Here is a 23,702-nt window from a genome sequence, read left to right on the forward strand (position 1 = left end):
TTAAATTAATGAAAACGATGCCAGACTCTGCTTCCTATGAACTCAACGGCCTGTGACGAGATGCTTGTGGCAAAAGAAAAATAAACATAAAATCGTCGTCTTTTTCTTTTGCTTTTGTGCTGCTTGTCATTCCTCGAATGCAGCAGGGAATTACCGGACCATACAGGTGCATACAAGGTTAACCCACTTCCACACAGCAGAGAGGACAGAGCTTAGTCAATGCAGAGAAAGAGTGTTGTAGAGGACAGACAGATTAAAAGAAAGACTCTGCATAAACCAGAGGGAGGGCGGAGGATGACAACACACAGTAAAAATATCTCTAAGAGTTAATAAGTCAGTCGGTGGAAAAGCTTCGAAACTCCCTCAACTATTTCTGTCACTCTTAATTTGCACTACTGAGTACTACGGGAAAGCCAACTCTGAGAAAGTGTCTGAAAATGTGAGCTCCCTTTTTAGACCATTATTGTGTCCTGTTGGCTTTTAACTCCGCCTTCGAGTGTGGGGAACAGCTATTGTCACTTTGATCTAGAAAAGGTTCGACAACAAATTGTGTATGATGAACTAGTTCTTTTCAATCATAACGTAACCTAAATGCAGCCTTCAAACAACGCTTCATATTAAAAGTGTTAAATCAGTGAATTATGAAGCAGCCACAGAAAACAGAACACACAGAATGTATCTTTTACAAATATGCTTATACATAACAAGTAATAATCTTCTGCATTTCCTGAAGTTGTTTGGTTTAAAACATTGCAGGGAGTCAGAAAAAGAAGGAGCAGCGACTGTGAGCCTGTAGGTGAACAGAAACAGGCAACAAACTGCACACCTATAACTCCTCATGCTATCAAACATTTCTGTGATCTGCTGCTGCTGTGTTTAAAGCTACTTATGACTAGAAAAGCATGAAAGCAGAGAGCCTGTTTACACCTGGTATTTACATGCGTCCTGGGTGATCTGATCGCAAGTGGACAGCCCTGAGTATGTCTGTTTACACCTGGTATTAACATGCGTCTTCAGTGACTACTTGTGATTGGATCTCACTTCACTGATCTAATCTCGTCTGACATTGATTTGTGGACACTGGGTCACATGACACGGAAGCTATTAAAAAATACATTAATTTTTCCATCAGGATATTAATATAAAATATTAGCAGCAATGACATTCAATGTAATGAGTTGTGTCTTATTTTTACAAGTAGGTATTAATATCTGACATTGATTTGTGGACAATAAGTCACATGACATGGGGAAAAAAAACAAATTTTGTTATGTAAAACTTTTTATATAAAACATTTGCAGCAATAAAACCCAATAAAAAAGGTGTGTCTTATTAGTCCAAGTGAGTATTTACATCTGACATTGATTTGAGGACACTGGGTCACATGACATGTGACATTATAACATGACCATCAGCCATCAACTGATAAAAAACTGTGATTACAGCAGAGAGAGAGGGGGGGGGGGGGAAGAGGGCAAGCACACCTGTACTGAATTTGAGGCTGTCACAATCACATTGGATCATTCAGGGAACATGTTTTTATTTATTATTTGTATTTATCCTTTATGTGAATACCTATTGTTAAAGGCCCACATTGTAGTTGTAAATATTCTTGACTGATTACTTTATTAAAGCAGTTTTTCAGCTGAAGCTGATCAGGGAGATTTTCCTGCCCTCAGAATTAAAGACCCTGCGTGTTAAACCATACAGTATGTGCTGTTACTGTGCGAATCTTGAGTGGCAGGTAGATGTGCTTAGTGACTTGCCACAGTGGCCCATGAGAAACACAGCTACTGGAGAACAGCAGTACTTATTTACATAATCCAAAGGGGTCATGTGTTGTAAACATAAGCTACTTTATGCTGTCATTTTCCTTGTTCGGACAGTCTGATCCTGCCCCAGCTGATTAAAGTTTTCTCTGTTGAGACTTACAAACACCTGTGTGGAAGCCAAAAAGGATTAGAAAGAGAAAGGGAGTATAGGAGGGCAGACAATGTTTTTAAATATAAATTCAACATGAAGCCTTGATCAGGGTACAGACTTGACATGAGGTGAGATCTAATAATGCCAGAGGAAAATGAAAATGTGAGAGCTGGACATTGTTTTGCCAAGGCTCAAGCCAGATCCGTCCTCTCATATGACATTAAGACAAATTAAATGTTCCCTGATTAGCGGCATATATATTTGATAATCATGACAAGTCAGAGTGGGGCTGAGGTAAGAGGAGGCAAAGGATAGCAAGAAAAAAGTGGACGAATGAGGACCTCAAGTCATTATCGACGTGGACATTGAGAGTATTTAGAGAGTCAATATGACACGCTTTCAAACACTGTAGAAATGGAAAAGGTGTACACTTGCAGTTACACTCCACTGTATAAAGTTACGCTGAGTCATACTAAGTTTCAAACACTTAAAGAGAGGAGTTATTTTTAGGTACTTATACAAGATACCATTTTAACATGCCCTGCAGTATAACAAGCTGTGAGCCATATGTTTGCTTTCTGGGTGCATGAGAACAGTACAAAGGTTCAGTCACTTACCCCAGTACAGTCTATGACATGTGGAGTTTGGTTGCTCTGCCTTCACGACTGTTACCACCCCGTCTATCCTGCTACACATCACAGGCAGATCTGACACCATGACTGGACAACAGTCCATTATATTTCACTCTTTCTTTAAATCTTCCTCCTTAAGACTTCAAGGAGGTGGTCCCTCCATCCTGCCAGCTGCCAGCGTGAATCGCTAAAAAGAGCCATGTCTTCCCTTCTTCACATCGTTGCCTGTAGACGGTTAGAAGAACTCCTTAAACTTCCAGACGGGCATTTACATTTCTTAAAACCCTTTTCTTGTAAAGAACTCCAAGTTTTCTTCAGTTTGTGAGTAAATCAGGACTTCCTGGATGAGAAGCATTGAAAATTGTGCGTCCCATTCTGTTTTGAGCCTCCAGCAAAACAACTCCAGCATATAATTCACATCTGTGGTTCTCTGCGGTCTTTCTCTCTCCTCCTCTCTCCCGCAGAACGGGTTGGTTTGTTGAAGAGCCTTCAGAGAGCTCGTTGTTACCGTGAAAGTGTCGGAGGCAGAGACCAACTGCTAAAAATACCTCTGCTCTGTCAAAGTGCATGCCTTGAATAATTCAGTCAAATTCAGACAACAAGAAGCGACTACTGTACAAGCCCTTCAAACAGTATGACAGCTCGTCACTACACGCCTTTGAGTCAAGGTCGAGATAGAGATGCAGACAAACATGATCTAGGAAAGGGAAGCAGGAAAGTAGGAGGGTTAGATAAATAAACAGATATACCTTTAACACCAAATCTTTAAGTTCAACTGAGTCGACTGAATCGATGACGTTACAGAAGGAATCAGTGCATCCGAACTTTCCTCATCGTCTGTGTGATGCACAGAGTTTTACTTTCTGTTTAAAAGCTCACTGAAAGAGGGTGAAAGTGAGCTATTCGGTGGGTCAAGTGGTTCGTACCATGCCTCCTCTCTGTCACTTCATTTCCCGTAACCTCTCTTCTGTGATGAAATGAGGGCAAGATGGGAGTAACAGAAGCAATCACCCTAAGAGCTATTATATGTAACATTAAACGTGGCTTCTTTATTAAAGAAAGAAATGTGGTTTATACAGACCAAATATTAGGCTGAGCGGAAGACAACAGAAACAAAAATGAACAAACCAACAGCCAGTGTTTCTCCAACATACAGAATTAACTAATTTTAACTAATTATTAATTATTTTTCTGCCTCCGTCTCCAGTAGAGGTGGGAATCACAGGGTAACTCACGATATGATACATGATATGTGGCCCACAATAACGATAATATCACGATACAGCGATGCTGCGATAATCGATATATAACAAGACAATCATATAATGATACATCACGATAACTGAACAACTTCTTCAGCCAATTAATATCAGTTCACGCAACCCTCTTTCCTGTCATAGGCACCATCGCGAAGAGTCATGAAGTAGCGATGCGGTGAGTCAAAATCGCAACCAAATCTGTTTAGAGCGTCCATTCAAAAGTTAGACCTTTGCCACGATTGGCTGACAGTATTTAGAGTGACTGTGTAGCCCCTCCCCCACATGTGCGATCCCACATGGGGGAGCAGCCGCACTGCACTGTCACTCCAAAGTTGTAGAAAACATGGCTGCTATAGGATCGGTTATTCAGCCTTATACGTAAGAGCCAGAATCGCCAGGAGGTATCGGGATGGTAAGTTAAAATCTTGACAACGACTTGACTACAAGCTAGTGCAAGAAGGCAGCCTGAGGTGAATGACGGTGAATGACGGTGAATGGCTGATTTCAGCAAAAGCAAGGTTCTACGTAGAAACCGGCAGCTGTTCTGAACGGCCCATTTCAGAGGCGACCTTTTTAAAAATGTCATCCTGGAAAAACACGGAATTATGCAGATTTCACTTTATCACTGTGAACGATAAACACCCCAAAAATGTGAAACCCATCAAAATATGAGAATATCCATTCAAAAATACGGCCCCTTTAACAGGCGTTGTTACTGGTGGTTTTCGTTATTTAAAACTTCTGATTGTGCTGATATTGTGGCGCTGTATCGTAATCAGCACAGTGTGCTAAGAAGCCAAAACAGCCAAAGAGGAAAAAACTGCTGGAATTTACCTCGCTTGTTTTTTCCCTGCAGCAGAAATGTGTCAGCTGCACTCCTTATTTTTTGTGGCTGTTTAAAAGGTTTTTTTCCCCCCGTATGAATCCAACTTAAGCAAAACACTACAGACATCAGCTGATTATTACAGAAGGTTAATGATATAATTCAGCTACTGATGAGATACAGTAAATTTGTCAGGTCTAAAAGTAATGCACGCCCCTGAGAAGACAAGGTGTGATAGAGAGGATCTGAGTCGGAGTGCAGGACAGGACGAGGAGAAAATGAGAGGGTATTCCTGATTCAAAGTTACCAAGTCATTAGGAGTGTAAGCTCAAATGTTTTTGTGATTTAAGCCTAACTTTTTTTTTATAATTCAGATTTTCTGAAACAAAGAGGCAGTGGTTTTGATTTGCAATGGCGTCCAAAAGAAATTACAGGCTGGATACTGTAAAACACCATACATTAAGTGCAAGAAGAAAATGAGAAATGCATCATAGAAAGTAGCACTTTTACAAAATCTTTACTTTATAAGTTACAAAAAACAAATTTGAAATAGTTAATGGACCAAAGAAATGCCTCAAGCATAAGTTGCTGCACCACCCACACCAGCTATGAGCCCATTGTTTGCTTATGCAAGCAATTGGTTCAATTGTTCATTTTGATGATTCAAATGTAAATACTCCAGCTTTTTAATTACAGAAAAGTAAATTTAACATCTTTACATAATTACTGTCACGTAGGCCAACCCAATTAATGTCTCTATGCCTTGGTCATTACAAACATCGCACATTGAATGTGAAGGAAAACCTGGGACCCTGGATGGACCAGGTCCGACAATAGGCCAGTGAGATCTGTCACTTACTCTGAATTGTTGATCTGAACTGAGCAAAATGAGTCAAATCAAACAAAGATAGACCTTACAACTCCACAGTGCAGGAGTGATGCTGTGAGAGACGGAGGAAGGAGGAGAGTAAAAGAGGGGGAAAGAAAAAAAGGAAAGTCCTTGTGTAGGGGTAGGCGTGAGATTAGTCATGCCCAGTCAGAGGGATGCTTTACAACTCAGCCAGGGCTGTTGGTGTGTGTTGCTACATTTTTGTGAAGCCCAGTAGTTTCCAAGTCATTGCAGGGAAAGAACAAAATGTTTCAACCCACTGCGTCCCCAGATTACATGAAAGAATGACTTCTACGGGTGAATATGGTGTGTAAGTGCAGCCATTACACTGTATCAGGCCCCTGTGTGTATGTGCTTGTTTATTTGTGTGTGTGTGTGTGTGCGTGCAGGTGACCTGCTGTCATCCAATGCGGCCCTTGTCAGATGTGATATGTCTCTGCTCCACTGTGAGACCTGCTTCAGCTTTGATTCATTGTTCAAATAGTGTTGCCATCTATTATGATTTGATATGAATCCGTCCTCCAGAGAGAGAGAGAGAGAGATGGCTCAACACACTCCACTGCCTTCTGATGAAAAGTACAGATAGTGGCCATCACTCTGCTGCCAACAAACAAACACACACACGCACACGCACGCACACACACCTTGAGATGTGTGACACTTTATGTGGATTTTTTTTTTTTTTACAGGCATAAACGGCTGGACTCCTCTTGAACTGCCCGTCTAGAACACTGACTCAGCTAAACCTTAATACCAAAGACATGTCTTCCAACCTGTGGTTTATACTCGCTCTCTCTTCTAATAAGATGGATTAGTTGGCTATGCTAATCTATCTGCTGACTCCACACAGCATAAAGACAATAACTTAAGTGTGTGTGTGTGCATAAGCATTAAATAAGCGTGTGCATATGTATGCACGTGCACACATACACTGCTCTGTGGTGTCAGCATTTGCATACGCACTCTGCATTTTACACGTCGCCGCTACAGAGGTAAAGACTGAACTCACTATGTACGTCATTTGCGATCCGGGCAGGTACTTACAAATTTATTGCACCATGACAGAACGTAACTAAGAGTAGGTTGAGAGAATACTTAAAAACTACAGACTTAATAAATCTGAACAATAAGACATACAATGTATAATTTATATATATTTTATTCAACAGCTAGTTCTGACTGAGTAATCTACAGTAATTAGTAAGAAGCATTCCATGAGTGGCGATGCTGTGTCTCAAGTCAGGGCTGCATCCTTCGAATGGAGGCGGTCCACGGAGGATGCTCCAATCATAGCCTGCATAGACCGCTAAGGCCGAACTGAAATGAGACGGTCTTGTCTATGAAGGATTTCCTGTTAGCGTCACCAGCTGTTCCCGCCCTTACCATTGCGTCACCAAACGCGGCTCCTGCCGCCTAGCAACAGGTAGCTAGTGGGCTAACTAGCTAGCTACCTGTTATAACTAACATTTGAACTTAAACTATTATTTTAAAGGTAATTTGTTTCAAGGGCCCTTTTGTTTTTTATACATGTGTAACACCAGCTATTCGATTGAGTTGAAACCAAAAACTTTTCCTTTTAAAAGTGTATTCCTCTGCTGTGAGTCCGCCATCACGTTTGAATTGCCGCACAATGAATCTTGGCATATGTTGGGCCGCGAAGGATGCACCCGATGGATTCCCAGGAAAAGGAGAACGCATTTGTCGGCCGCATCTGAAGGAGCGTTCAAAATGGGACAGTCTTCATCGCGCAGTCGGCCTTCAAATATGCCCTTCGAATGATGCAGCCGCTGAATTGGGACACAGCTAAAAAGCACAACATCACTGGGACTTTTTACTCAGAGTATCACTCCGCCTCAGCCAGGTGTTCTGAATACTGTTAATTAACATTACAGCACACTGTGTATGTTTACATTGATCAAGCTGGTACCTCTGAATTACGCAGCAGACTCTTATGACATGATAAAAACAGCTGATCTGTGGTAACCTGTAGACACAGAGTGCAGGAGGATGTTTGTGTTGCTTGGCAACAAAAGCCCAGTTTCAGTGAAGTTGAGGAGCAAGTTGAGTTAGTGGAGTAAAAAGTTATCTGCTGTTGATTGTTACAGTTTACTACTATTTGCCGCTTGTATAACTGTTGTATAAAAGCAATATCACACAGCCGTGATGATATTCAGTACAACATCACATCCTCAAGTGTGATATTGCTTTAAGAAATCATGGTCACAGCTAGAAGTGTTTTCATTTTGCAGCTATCACAGATCCGGTCTTGAGCTTTCTGGTTTTCATGATTTTGGATCAGACTTTACTGAATCAAACAGCGAGATGTATCAATTTAGTAAGCTTCCTTTTCAATAAAATAGATCCTCTTGAAAACATAGTTATTAAAAAAAAACATACTATTGGGAGCCATTCAGTTTTGTCTCACTCAACAGCTTTTGGTGAGGTGACATTGAGCAATTCTCTTCAGTCTAAAGATGCATGGTTTCTAAGATGATACTAAATAATAAGGGAGAAATAATCACAGTTTCCTGTCTCGCCCACAGCAGGCAGAGAGATGCTGGTGTTATCAACGTGTCTTCAGTGTGACTGACCCTGTTAACACGCAAAAGCATTCATATTCACAGTGTAAGTGTAACATAACAGGTGTGAAGGTTAAGGAGTGAAGAGCTGTCCTTGAAATGCTGATATCTTGACAAACTGAAAAAAAACAAGGAGAAATACAAAGACGACAGAGGAGAAAAGGAACGTGGGAGAGGACGGCATACAGGAAAGGTTGACGGGCAAAAGAGAGAGGGTTCAGTTTGCCAGGTTCCTGTCAAGTAGGCAAGAGCCCTTTTAGCAGACTAATATGTAGCTTTAATTAACCTTGAAACGAAGGCGTGCGTCTAGGTATACTTTGCATTTTTTGCCTTGTACAGCTGCATGTGATACTAACAACACTTAAAAAAGACTATTTAATAGTACATCAAGTATTCCCCTCTTTACAAGAAATGAAGCTGAAGGACAGCACAATCATTGTGGAATTATGTCAAAACATTACATGAAACAGGCTTGGATGATTACTAAAATCTATCACTGAAGCAGCCGTAACTATTAACCTTGCACCTTATTCATGAAAGGGGAAGAAACAAGCTACAAATGGCCCCCACAGACCCACTGCAGTTGGGGAAATTGCAGGTAGTTCCACAGTTTTGAGTCGAGGACTTCCAGTATGATCCCTAACCAATCCATTGCACCATCTCTCTATCCCCTCTTACCTCACCCCTCCACTCTACCCTCCTACTTGCTCTGCCCATGTCAGTCTCAGCTGCCGCAGCAACGCTGATGTTTAAGCATTCTAGGGGAGTGCAGACACACTCCAAAACTTCTTAATGGGCAGGCTAAAAATAGCTCGCGCTGGATCTGACTGGGCTGATTCATGCTGCTGTGAGTCATTCAACTGTGCCGTGGTGTGAGGAGAGCAAGGGAACAGAGGAGAGAGCACAAAGGAGGAAGAAATAAAAGTTTGCGCGCTCCTTAAGCTATCGAACCATTGAGAAAATCAAGCTTATTACATCCCGGAGAAAAATCTGCACTATTACAGTGCGAGTGTGCACGTGTAGAGGTCCTTAAGGGCATCTGAGGCTGCAGGGCGACCCAAGAAAAATGAAGGCTGATATAATGGAAATTGGGGCTGTTTGATTTACCAATTGGCTGTAGCATGTCAATCTCTTATTGGGGGCAGGATGGGGGAGGGGTCCCTCAGCTGGAGGCCTGTAAGATCCCAACAGATTGTAGCCAACAGATTAACAGTGCAACTGCAGAAATGTGTGGCCCCCGGCAATTTGGTAGCATCATTAGAAAGGGAAGAGCAGTTCATACTCACATCATTATCCCCTCCATTACCACGGGTAAACATCTACCATTAACCTCTGCATACAGGCCAGCAGCATGTGTGCTGTGTGAGCAGGATGGGAGGAGATATTCAGATTTAACAGCTCATCGTTTTAAAAATATCCTGGACAGTGCTTCTGTTTTTTACCTTTAATGTTATAATGATTTATAATCACACATGGACACTATTTGCTCAGAGCTAGCAGCGTTTCACCACTGCATCACTCATTGTACTCTTAATGAATTCAATCAATAGCCTTGGCTTTTCTGCCCTCATTTTCTTCATCACTTGCTCATGCCCTCCTCTTTCCTTTTTTTTTTTTATGTTGACTTCTACACTCCCTCTTTGTCTTTCCTCCCTGCTCTGTCCCCTCGAGCGCCGGTTGAAGATGAACTGTTGGCTGCAGTTAGCCCCGGCCATGCTGCGATAGAGACGAGCAGTGTGGAGAAGATAACAGAAAGAGAGTCAGTGATGGTTTAAACTGCCTCTTTTTCACACGGTCACCTGCCTTCTTTCACTCTCTTTCGCTTGATAGCTGCAGGGGATGGGCCCTTCTTGTTCTCTAAAACTGAAAAAAGCCTTTTCTATCATGTAATTTTTCTGTCTCTCCCGCGTCTCCATCATTGCACTTTTAAACCAAACCTGGCCAAGAGGAGAGAAAAGAGATGGAGGCAGAAATGGATAAAGAGGGATAGCAGTTTTAGAGTCATGACTTTTGGATAATGTACAGAGGCAGAGAGAGAGAGGCAAAGAGAGAGAGAGAGAGAGAGAGCAATAGTATTTGGGTTACTTAATTGTAGACAGGTCTGTTCTTCCTGCTTCACTAGGCTGAGACATATTGCCCTAACTGTCAGTGATGCCTCAATGGTTGCCTTCAGATAAAAACCTCTGTGTGTTTGGTGTGTCCCAGTGTGTGTGTTACTGTGTCATCCTTTGTTATTCTGCTGTTGTATCACTGTTGATGAATCAAGGAGTGAGAGTGAGATTAGCTGTGAAACGCCTCAGCAGATTCAGAAATGTAAATGTTATTAAATCACTCATTAATTATATTAGACTGTTTAATATACTTTCCACTTTCTCTGTAAGTAATAGAACGTGTCGAATTTCAGGCAGCTTGAAAGTTCTCAATTACTCTTAAAGATACAATCTCGAAGATTTCAATTTTTGTGCTCTTGAGCACTTCTCACTGGCGATAATCGGTAATTATGAGAACACTCTTCCCAATTTAACCAGACGTCTACAGCTGGCTCCCTTTGTCACGGTTATAACTCTTGATTTTCCTCGCTTTCCTTTTTAGACTTTGTTTGCCTTCATCTCAGCGTCAAATTTGTTTCTTTTTCTTTGGATTTTCACTTATTTTTGAAGTTGTATCTGTAGTCATCGATCTTTTGTTTGTTCAGCCATGGTAGATTACTGTTTACTCGCAACACTTGCAGAGACCGGAAAAGCAGCCACTTTTAGGTCCGCCAACCCTCTCTGACAGACCAACCACTGCTGGGTGATTGAAAACACGTCACTAACTGGGCGCCGCTTGTGATTTTTTCTGCGAATGTCACCACAGACACCCAGTCCATAATAATACTATATACTGCAAATGCAAAGGCTTTCATCAGTGGGCCATAGGCTCAATCACCACTGTGTTACCTCATTCAGCAATAGATAGTGACTTCACTTCACTTAGTGAACGGACATTTATTTAAATGAAAAAGTTCGAGATTGGTCCTTTAAGCACAGATAATATATAAGGGAAATATTTCATAAGAAAGCAAGCATGTTCTTCTTGGTTCCACTGCTCCACATCTGTTTCTTCATAGTGCCTAAAGAGTCCTTCTCTGACCCAGCTCGTTGAGAGCATGCACATGCGAGACATTGTCTGGCTGACTTTGTTTCTGACGCCATGCACTTAAAAACAGCAGGAAAATAATCTAATAACACAGCTCTTCTAGACTTCCCAAACATTATTGGACCAGATTATTTAAAGAGCAAGTTTGGTGGTACTTGTGACATGAAATGCATTCATGGTGCTGATTGTGAATGGGAAAAAGGCTTTTGTAGAATACAGTGTGGGGCCAACAGGCTGGCAAGGGGTTTGGTTTTAAGTGATTGTGAAGCAGCAGCACTTTATTTTTAAGTAATTTTTTTGATCGAATTGTTTAATTGCACATTGTTGAGCAAAAGCACAGTGATACCTTGCTGTTAAGAAACACCAGACTTTAGAGGAGTGCTGGCCTCCACCAACATCTCCCTCAACCATGAAAGAAGATCATAAGGGGGGCGATGAGATAAAAATGTGTCCATTAGACCTCAAAAACATTAGTTGGAAATGTAAACAGCATTTTTGCTCGTTGATATCGAAACACATAATTCTCCTTTATAATATTTATAGCCCAAAGATCAATGAACCATCAAATCAAAATGTAACGCTTCCAAGGAATGAATGCACATGAACTTGTATTTGGCTCAAAACAAAAGGTAATGGAAAAACTAACAGAGTGACCGACCTTCCATTTAAAGGTGCATGATGTATTGGTGAACCATGAGCCTTTTCAACAGCAACAACTATTGTAAACTGGTGATTACAAACTAACACTGGTTAAGTATTAAAGAATAATAACAATCCATTGCATCAGAGAGGAAGGACAGTGGAGGAAGAGGACACGTTTAATCCATGAGAAATGGGTATCCGGGGGTTCTAAGTTTTCCACGATTTATGAGTAAGTGGGGCACAATATCAGGCCCATCTCCCTCCCTCCCTCTCCCCATTTTTTCTCTCTACCTCTCTGAAAGACACGCTCTGCCATCTCCACTTTGCTGTCCTTTAGAGTATGCTCCACCATCCGTCTCCCCCACTATCTGGCCCTTTCTTCCCCACCTTTCCCTATCTTTTCTCACAATGCATTTAAATGGGGTATTTAGAGATCCTGGCCTTTCTCATATCTTCACACCTACTCTGAGGTAACCTCAATCCCTCAACAACCCTTTGAAAAGGGAGAAAGCCCCAATCGCTCCAGAAATAGGTCCCAGGAGATGCATGATAAACACAAGGAGTAGGGAGAGATTCATGACAAACTTGTCCCATTTGCAATATATGTAGTTTCTGCAGAATCATGCCAAAGTTTTTCACACAATGAACAGATGTTTTTCATGTTGTTGCCCTTGCGAGTACCCCTAATTAAATGTGCCACCTGCTAATCAAATCACAGTCTAAACAGGGTGTGGTTATGTTCTAAGTTTGGTTCCAATCTGTCAAACATGGATGGCCGACTTATGGTCATATATGTTATATACAGTATGTGTTAATTCACACAAAACAAAAAATTCAGACCGTAAAGCAGTTCTACTTCATTCTTTCTAACTGTCTGGATATGCTTTGCATGCATGTGCAAGAGATAGAGACATAATACCAGCACAGACACACACATTGCAAGCCCCTTTATCAGTTTGCTTGCAACAACCATGTCAAGAGTGTGAACCTTTGTTGGTATTACGTCTTGATCTTGTGCACAAGTGGAGGGTGAATATCCAGTTTGATTGGTCACATAAGGTATTCTAAGGTCTGGTGTTTTTGTAAAGCAGACTGCTGCTATAAAGAACAGACTGTTGTGAGCTAAATTGGAGAAGTAAACACTAAGTGGTAGCTGGTATGTGGCAGTGTTTAAAGGCTGGTTGATAGAAAAGAAAATGTGACAGTTGCAGGGCAGAGAACCTCAATCAGTTGATGCTGTGATTCATTCTGTCCCTTTTACCTTGTCTCACTTCCCCATCATTGGAAATATTCATTTTAATGTCGATTACAAAAGCTAAATAGACTGATTTTAAGAAGCTTATTGAGGAAACTGGTGCTGTACAGGCTACGTTCAAGACGTAGAATACAAGGAACTATTTCTTTAGCAGAAAAAAATAAAAATAAAATAATTTTAAATGTGAATCCAAATCAATATTTGTTCAAATGATTGATTTGTTTAGTTAGTAGCCACAGGATAATGTTCAACGAGTGGGTGGTCATAACAGAAAGAAACACAAACATGTTGATGCAGATCTTGTCTCACCCTAAGGGGCAGTATCTCTTGTGTTACATAACTTCTCTGGCAGTCCTCCAGTCATCATAGAACCTTAGTTACATCTGTAACTCTCAATTGTTATCATCGCTCTATAAAACAGGGATTGATCCTAAATTGTGGTTAGTTTTTGTCAGCCTGATGATTTGGTCTAAAGATTAAAAAAAGTCTAAGTAATTACTGAAATGATCGATGAATTCAGGCCAAAATTTAGTATAATGAAGTATGATGTATTTTGTGTCATTTTGAGCATGTACTATCACTCTCTGTGTGTGGTCTGGCAGATAAAAATAGCGCTAATTCGCCCAGACTTTCTTCAGCTACATGAAACATCTGAAAGGTTATTCAGGGAATTCTCAGGTGGCTGTTGACAGACATTGTGGGAAATAAAAAACTAATGTTAAGCTGAAGAGGAAAGGAAGGGGCTTCAAAAAAATTAATTAACATGTCACAGTAATTTCTGGAACATACTCAACATATATCAATAATACCATGAAGAAAGCTTGGTTGGATTTAACGATAGCATTTTGTTCCAAACTTTCATTTTAACAAGGAAGAGGTAAACGTGTCGCCGTTTAACATCAACATTTACTGTACTGAGCTTGCCATCTGTACTGAAGTGTGTGTGTGTGAGAGAGCTTTTAACACCTGATGCTGTATTATGCTACAGGTTTTAAATCACAATGCAATAATTAATGTATTAATACTATACATTTTTAAGAAAAGCATTAATAAAATAAGAACAAACATGTAACGAGTGTGAGAATAATCAAATGTCACGTTACAAGAAATTCACTGGTACTCTTCTGCTGTAAATGTCCCTTAACTTGCAACTGATGCTGGCCCTGTCCACACACACACAGGGTCAACTGGTTGACCCTTTCAGTGCACCTGTGATTAATTAAACACTAATTAAGTGTCCCTAAAAGCTTGATATTCCTTTTTGGGAAACTCAAGAGTCGACGTTTGTGGCTTAACAAATACATAAGCAGATGCTCTGACACTATGGGACTAACTTTGATTTCAGCACCATGGACAGAGCTACACCAGTACAACACACTACAGCAAGATCCAAAACTTGTTTGTGAGAGTGAGAGTGTACCGTATGTACATGTATCTGTATGTTTGTGTGCATGTAGACGTCTTACCTAGTCGTGGGTCAAACTGCCTCATCTGAACTTCTTCCACGTAGTCTGCCGGGAACCAGCCAGTCCTCCCTTTGACCGTCCCTTCCCAGAAACCTCCTTCGCCTATACTCAGCACTGACAGGGAGAGAAAGAATATGGTCTGAATCAGTTAAATATAATCATAAAAAACACCCAGTTGTCATAACGTGAAGCCTGTAGAGCCTTTGATGGCAGACAAAAAGGACAAAGGGCCATGTAGAAGAGTCAGGTATTCAGATTTTATGTTGTAGGTTCATAAATCATAATGGAGTCTGCATAGAAGGAGGAGGACAAGAGAGGGAGTGAACAGAACAGATAAAACACACTGATACAAGACAAGAGACACTGAAACATGAGAACACTGATCCATGACTAACACATAACTAACACTGAGATGCTTGGGTAACATTGGGTTTATCCTCTTTCATGCCACTGAGGATTTTTAAAAAAGAAAAATAGAGAAAAGGGCAAAAGGAGATTTTAAAGTAAAGGGAAAGAGTGAAGAGACAAGACAGAGAGAGCTCTAAAGAGAGGCAGTGAAAGTCAGCAACAGGGCGGACAAAGAGAGAGATCCCTTCTACGTTCCGCTGTGGTAATTAGAGATGAATGTATAGTTGATATTGATCTTCGCTGCAGGACTGAGCCAGCACGCTCATTTCTACAACACTCATCCATTACCCCAGCAAGCTAACAGACACACACAAACACACACACACACACACACACACACACACACACTCCTCAGAGATCACCAGCTGGAACTGAAGCTTTGCCTGAGCGAGCCCTTCTAAACTGGTTGCTAGGATACGGCAGTATGATGTTGCAGCCAGCAGACAGCCCGCTAAATGATGTAGTCTACTTCCTGCAAACTATATTCTTCCCTGGCATGAGGACATGTCACGGTGATGTAACCCGGGGCACCATGAGAGGCGGACAACTGACTTCATCTTCGGTGACACGGCGGTGAAAGTTGAGATATCAGCCATTCGTAGGATTCCTGGCTGCATCTTGAAACAAAAACATTATTTACCCACTGAACTGTTACTGCTGAACTGTGCCCGCATTGAAATTCAAGTCCAGCCACATCTTGTTCAGAGACACACATGTAGAAACAAATGGGAGCAGAGGAGTGTTATTCATTAGACTGCGTGATCAGCAATGTTAACATCAACCCATCAAAACATGTCCAGTAGAAATTAGAATAATTCCTCTCAGGGCTATCGTAGGTAAATAAGCTCATCATCCTGCACTGCTGCTGAAACAAAACAATTAATTTCCATTGCTAAAAATACAAGTCAGCCTAAGTACATGCTCATTATCCTTGAATCTTTCAAACCAAATAGCTCCTCCATGGCTCCTTACCTCTGCCAGGCTAAACTTACACTAGCTAGGAGGGCAGTGGCCTGCGGGAGGGGAGAACGGCTGTTTATCGACTTCCTGCTGTAAAAAAACATAACACTCAGCACACAGAGGATACATGGACTGATCCCCCTCTCTGATCTAAGCTTAACACAACTTTACCCGGCCTGTCTCCTGAGAGCAGACCCCCCTTGTGTCTCTTTTTTTCATGTTTAAACCCTTAATTCTCTCGCTCCCTCTCTACTTTACACTACACTTCTTCTCTGCCTGACCCCTTTCGCTGTGTTTCTGAATGATTTCCCGGTTATCATACTCCATCCCCATCTTTGTCTCTGTCTGTACTGTGACGGTTTCTCTGCAGGAAACAGGTACCGGCTGTATTCTCTGTTCCACATTGACTCTAATGAAAGAAAAGGTGAGACCCCTGATTGATCTTCTAGGGTGCCCCTGCACACTTCCATCACTCTCTTCCCCTACTACGGATCAATTTCGTGTCCCTGACATCAACATCTGGCAATAAAGGCTGAATCTACCACTGAGTGTAAAAGTAAGCAAAATCTGCCTTTTATGCATCTTATGTGTCTCTGCACACCTAAATATATATATATGTTTAATGCGCTTCCTCTTCAACACAACCCAGGCACTCTAAAGGCTGTAATCAAGCCAATTCATTGCAAATGCAGTCAAGAGAAAGCCAGTAAAATATGCACGCACACACACACAGATGCATAAAAACTAACAAAGAGGTATTTTAATAGAAAAGCAGCTTAATAATCTCACAATGCCCTGAGTGTTTGATGGCAGAGAGTCTGCATAAACACACAGAGAAAAATAAACACTTTGAACCAAATCTCACTGCCGCTAACTCTCTTAATAAGTCTTTAATCAAAACAGCTAGGGTTATTATTTTGGCTAATTTACAGTCTTTACAGTTACTGCATATATTCTTATATCTGGTGTAAAAAGACACAATAACCACATGCACATACAGTAAATGTCCACACAGCACGAAGTATGCATGTGTAGTATATACAGTACATGCCCTCACATGTACTTACACATGTCCCTGCTGTGTGTGTATCCTCTACCTTACCCTGCCACTCTGTTTTGGTGCTTGCCAATGCTGTGTTGGCATGACAACTGTGAATCAGATGTGGTCTCACAGGAGCCAAGTGGCAGGAAGGAACTCAAACAGTGCATGTCTGTGCAGGAGGATGTGCGATATGTGTGCCGTGTTGATGTTTTCTACAACCAGACCGCTTTGGGACCACGGCCAGGAGGAGAGCTGCAGTTGGAGATAGTAGTGGGGAAAAGGTCTGCCAATTAAGTGATTTTTTTTTATATTACTAGTCTCAATATGAGACAATGTTACCACAATAACCTGGGCTGCTTGTTGTGCTATAAAGTATTTCCAGCGACGTGGTGGAAAGATCACTTTGCATGGAGAATTAACTTTGCAAAGAGAAGTTCCAATAAGCCAACCTGAGAACGATTTATGACCCAACTTTAGACATCTAATTAGGGGCTCTAAGACGTTTATGAAGGATGCTGACAGGGTGATAGAAACATTTTGTTTTTACAGCTGTCATGTAAAAAAGTCTAAACTCAAACACTGTTACAGCTTAGTATTCTGTCTGTTCAAGTCATAGATTCAGCACACATTAATCTCACAGGCAGACTGTTTTGTGTAGGTTATGGGTGTTCTATGGCCAAAGAAGGAACCAAGAATGATTGAATGCAGAAGGACAGTTATGGGCAATACAGAATGGCTTGCAGGAACCTGATGTTCAGACTGAATGGTAATTTTCTTTTTAACTTCATTTTAAAGTTTGGTCCTGGGTCAAAACGAAGAACACAATTATTCTAAATGGACATCTGCAGGACATATTATGAAATTATATCCTACTAACCTATGAGTGACAGCCGAGCTCAGGCAGAAAAAGAAATACGCTTAGATACGGCAAGTGGGACTCAACTCTGTGTTTTCATGGGTGAACTGTCTGAGAGAAAAGCTGCTTCTAAGCAAAAATGACAAATTGCATTTGTTTTTCCTCTGTTCTTCTCTCTGTGGAGGTGTACTGGGGCACAACTAAACAACAGTTCACTATGAAAGGCAATCAACACCTCAGCTGGACAACAGCTTTTCCTTCTCCAGCACAACAGAGGTCAGCCTATCTGGACTGTATCACAAGGAGCAGTGACCTGTCACGCTGATTTATAAACACCTCCAAAGGAAAGCAGGGAGCAAGGACACAGCATATGTCGACATGCATTCATTTACGTGGGCATACATGGACACACGTGCCACTGCACACATGGTGATAGACTATCATCAAAACAGAGTGCAGATTTTTTTAGCATCAGCATGTTTTCCTCAACAATAAGCCAACAGGACTTTGTCAACAGGTTTTGTGTTATGGCAGAAACATAGCAAACACAGTTTACGATACTTGCACATTTTGATCCGCAGAATAATCTTCCACTAAGAACCACATCTATGCTTATTGAATTGAAAATGAGGTGATAAGCTAGAGTCTGCTAAAGCTAAAAAAAAACTACACCATAGTCACGAACCTATAACCTACCAACTTGTCAATGTTTCGGCTTGATGGTGTTAAATTACCCGAAAAGGGGCTGTGGTTTAGCTCAGTCTGTAGAGCAGGTGCCACATACTTTATGCTGAGGCAAAGCCCTTGTTGCATCGGCTGTGGGATCAACTCCGACTCGCGTCCCTTTGGTGCTTGTCATCCCCACTCTCTCCTCCCCACACTTCCTGTATTTCCACTGTCATATCAGAAACCCATTCACTTTGAGAGAAGGTCATTTCCCTGTTTTAGGACCGATTCATGCAGCACACTTATTATGCAATGTGTTAGGCAGTTGCAAAGTCATGCTGAAACCTGCCCCCTCCATCCATAAGATGCTTAGTAGGGTGGAGGTCCTGACGCTGTGTGTGCTAAAGAAACATCAGAAGCTACTGTTGTGATTCTCAACCATTTGACGGCATCATGAACCTCGTGACCTGTGCAGCGTTGTGCTGGTCGTGCGGACAAACTGCAGCCATGAGGACTTACTAACGGGGTCATAAACAGTGTAAAAAAAAGGTACGCTGTGTTGTTCAGCCATCCTTCAGCGGGCTTTAGTAACGCTAGGCAGCTAATGTGCACCAGAATGTTTTCCCTGACACCATCACACTGCCACAACCAGCCTGTGATGTTTACACCTCACAGGACGGCTCCAAGGATTCCTGCTGCTTGTGCCAAATCCTGATTTTTTTGTCAGCATAATGCAAAAGAGTGCTGAGTATTCCTCAATGCACCAATTTAGATTCTTTCTTAAGAATTCACTATTTTAAATATTACAAACGATACGGAGGAAAAGCATTTTATGACTGAACAATGTACAAAGGGACATTAAAACATTGCAACTGCCCATGTGTGCTTTGCAGTAAGACCTTATAGTGAGCAGATTGTACAGCATCTCCCTGGGCCTTAATGGAAAAATGAACTTACATAAGAAAAAAACACAAAGCAGGAAATGTGACCAGAAAGGAGAGCAGCATAATAGAAGAGCCCCCGAGAATGAAACAAAGGGAAAGGATCTGACTGAAAGAGGCTGCATTCAGCGATGACAAAGAGAGATGAGAGCCATCTAAAGACAGACACAAGCTGACAAAGGGAAAGAGCTGTGTTTCGACAGTCGCCCAGTTATTCATGACAGTCCAAGAAGTCTGCTGTCTGCTGAAAAGTCTGGTATAGTATTATTCTGTGCGTGTGTGTGTGTGTGTGTGTGTTGCTCCTCAGCTTTGCCCTTGGTTAAGTCAGCCCCAGCTCGAGGTTTAAAAATAGCATCGGTGAGGATGCAGATCTATTTATACTCTTCACACACACTGCTAGCATGCTTCAATGCATCCCTGGTCGAGTTTGTGTGTCTGTCTGTGTGTGTGTGTGTGCGTGTTTGTGACGACTGATCGAGCTCATTTTAATTCTTGCTTTGCTCCGCTCTATTGCTTTGTGCTGAGTCATTCATTTTTTCCTCCCTCTTTCATCGTCTTTGTTTCTCTGAATACCAAGCAACCACACACACACGCGCACACACATACCGAGTCTGGGCAACCGTCAACTGCTGAGGGAAAGAGCAGACACGCACACAAACACATTTTTCACAGGTAACAGTGGGTGCGTCAAACTCTTGTTTTTGCCTGCAGGAATGGACAATAAAAGAGGCAGCTGTGTGGAAGGAGGAGGCTGATGGCTCGCTGCCACTGATGCACTCACACTGATTCAGACAGGGATGCCTGAAGACCTGCCAAAGCCAAAATACTGCTTTATTCCAATATAATACCAAAACAGGATTGCCTTTAGAAACAAAGGGAACGTCTGCATCACTCGTGTCAATGCTCACAAAGCGAGGGGAAATATGGGGATGTAGCAAGTTAAAGAAGGATAATTATACATCAGGGCAAGTTTGTGCAGCTATTCACTGAATGAGAGTAGATTTGCTGCTACATGGCACCATGGAGGACAACCTGCCCTTTCTAATTTGTCTCTCTGGCTGCTGCCCATTATGCTCAGAAATTATCTGTCAGCAGCTATTTCATTTTTCCAGTCTACTCCTTTTAACTTTGGTCTCCAACAGACATCAGTGCAGTTATACATCCTTAAAAATACGATTTAAAGTGATAGACTGTACGTTTTCTGTAGTCTTATTCTGTTGCATAATGCAGACATGACACAGACAGTCAGAGGCTGTGTTCGAAATGCCGTACTATATACTACATGCTATATACTGCATACTGCATACTGCGTTTGGTGCTAATATGTAGTATGGAGGAGATTTTCATATATTTATTTAGCAGTATGCTACGCCAGGCAGGTAAACAATAACCGCTGCCCCCTTCTGCTGGAATGCTGTCCGTCATTTCAAGTGCCGCTGTGACGTTCCAGCGCTTTGCATTGTGGGATACAGTAGGCGAGGTAGACTGGTCCGATGCATCCTGGAGATTTTCTCAGAATCAGGGTATTTCTGGCATACTGCACATTTTTCTTTTGTTTGCACAGTGCATACTACATTTGGGCCGTATCAGTAGGTACTACTGGTGCAGTATGGCATTTCGAACACAGCAATTGTGAAGAGATGACATCTATTGGAAAGCTTACTGGTAAATACACTAGGTATGTGCACTTTAACTGTTGTATATACCTCATACTTTTATTTTTATTTATCTACCTTTTCTTATTTTTATACTGTACTTACTTACATGCTATTTTGTCTTTGTACTGCTGCAACACCCAAATAATTATCTTATGTTGTCTTATCTTTAACCAGATAACCGGTAACCAACCATTAAGAACTTTAACCTGTTAATATTACCAGTTAAACGGTTAAATAAAATGTTGTCTTTTTTTACATATACATATGCATACTGTATATTTGGGAAACACATGTTTTGTTGTTAGCTGAGCTGAGAGGAGAGCAAGAAGCTATTTCACCCAAGACAGTGAAAGTGTCTGCATGGGTCCCAGACTTTTTAGCCAATCCAAAAAGTACATTTTAATCTTGTCGGTTAACCGGTTATTAACCGTTAAGAGAAAATTCTAAATGCACATCCCTTACATACACCTGTTAGTTAGCATTCACTTACACACACATGTAAATAGCTGTAACAAGGAGCTGTCTGATGTACTGCAGGCTAATGATATCTATTCACAATTCTGTTGCTGCTCCCTGCTGTTCACTTCAGGCCCACAGCTTTGCTGCTCGTCTTTAGCTTTGTGTGTACAGAACATTCGGCCCACTAGTGTTTAGAGGTTTCAGCATGTGAGACTCACACAGACAAAACATAACCTCAAGTTTGAGTGAATTTAAATGCAGTTTAAAAAATAAAGTCAGGCTTAAAACCACAAAGAATACTTTAAACTCTTCAGAGTATTTACAAAACTTCTCATGACAATATATCAAACTGTTAATGAGTTAGTTCCCCATGTAGGGATCCCTCTAGTCTCTATTAAACAACTGTGTAATGATGCTCTCCTGAAAAAATTGCAGCACTATTGTGTGTGTGTGTGTGTGTGTGTGTAATATAATGTTAAAGAGGGACTTGCTGAGTAAGGCTTTCCTGAATGAAGGGTTAAAGATATGTTTCAGTCTACATTGCTGCGTGTGTATGTGTGTGTGGGTTTTTGTCACATAGTGTGTGACGGTGAGTGTGGAGAGCATTCCAATAACCAGAGTGGAGCTGTTATTAGATTTGGATCCCTGCACTCTTTATTAAACCTCAGTTCAATTCAGTTTAATAGAGAGAGAGCAGAGTTGCATCTTTATGAAACGAGGGGGACACAACCAGAGACATGCAAACACATGCCTACACAAACCAGACACACACACACACACACACACACACACAGGTAGAGGTAGACATGGAATAGGAGATGTGGAGGCGGCTGGCAATTAAACAGGTGATGTGGAAAAGGGCGAGTGGACCCCAGAGTGGATGCAAGACTAAATGAAGTAGAGTGCCGATAAATAAGAGGGAAGGGGGACGGTCACACTGCTCTGAGTCAAATGTGCGCAACGTGTTTGCCCTCAAAGGACTTCACTTGCTTAGAAGAGGGCGAGGGAGTGGTGCAGTCTCCGGCTCATCAGTATTCAACAGAGACGGAGCGTGTCGGAGGGGGAGGGAAAGAGAGGGGGAGTCAGAGAGAAATAAAGACTTGACAAGATTAAAAAAAATAAAATAAAATAAAATATGGAAACAATGAGAAATTGCTTTTTTTGTGAATGACAGCAGAGACAGAAGGAAGAGTGGTTCAAAGGAACAAGGCTACTGACAAAGAAAGGGAAAGCGAGGAGGGCGGAAGTGTTGTAAATTATAGTGGGATGAAGAGGAGGAAGAGAGGAGGGCGGAGGGAGGAAAACTCCACGGCTGACTCGGAGGGATCCCTCTTCTCTTCTCATCTCCTCCCTCCCTCCCAGGCTTCAGGGGAGCTGCACGACATTGCTCTTCTTTCATTCTCCCTTTCTTTTTATTCCATTTCTCATTCTTCCTCTCCTTCTGTATCAACCCTCAGGAGTAGACAAATATAGAACAGGCTACCTAATAGTTACCCTCCGTCTTTTTTTATGTGACATGAAAGCCTTGCTCTGATGGCACGACACAGGAACAAGCTATGACTAGCAGAGAACAAAAACATGGTGGAGTATGCAGGATGGATTAGCTGTAGACCGACCATGGATTGTCTGTTGATCGTTAATAGATCAGTGATAGATTGTTTGTTGTTGAGTCGTTAATCACACGGCTGATCGTTTGATTGACCAGTCAGGGTGTATAAATGATGGTGCTTATGCCGTGATAAATGAACATGCTCTAATGAGCTGACCAGCACTAATGCTCCAGCCTCTGCTACATATTATTACATGACAAAAATGCCTGTTGGTGGCTGAAATTGCTTTTGGCTGCTTGGGTGAGTGGGCTTGGTGAGTGGTCATGGAGCTGAACACAAGGACATTAATAACAAGGGTCGTCTCAGAGGAGACGGACTCCATTCTTGTTTGATTGTTTTTAATTTCAGGGAGATTGTGGGTGCATTTGGAGAGTGGCTTCAACAAGACATGACAAGTTGTTTTCTTTAATTTGTTATAAGCTGCTCTCCCTGACATCACCAGGAAATGACACGACCTTTTGAAGCGCCTTTTCAACCCATGACAGCAAGGTAGGTT

At 41.7% G+C, this 23,702-nt stretch overlaps 1 protein-coding gene across 1 annotated transcript in view; it reads right to left on the reverse strand.

Moving 5' to 3' along the window:
* Positions 1 to 23,702, reverse strand: part of shank3a (SH3 and multiple ankyrin repeat domains 3a) — a 143,777-nt gene that overhangs the window by 26,651 nt on the left and 93,424 nt on the right. Inside the window, exon 13 of the mRNA XM_069685922.1 lies at positions 14,607 to 14,720. Within this exon, the coding sequence (XP_069542023.1) occupies positions 14,607 to 14,720 (114 nt within the window). The remainder of the gene's footprint in view (positions 1 to 14,606; positions 14,721 to 23,702) is intronic.

This window comes from Semicossyphus pulcher, unplaced genomic scaffold (genome assembly GCF_022749685.1).
Source record: "Semicossyphus pulcher isolate SPU_LCO1_2020_fin unplaced genomic scaffold, fSemPul1.0.p SCAF_8, whole genome shotgun sequence".
NCBI classification, from domain to species: Eukaryota; Metazoa; Chordata; class Actinopteri; order Labriformes; family Labridae; genus Semicossyphus; species Semicossyphus pulcher.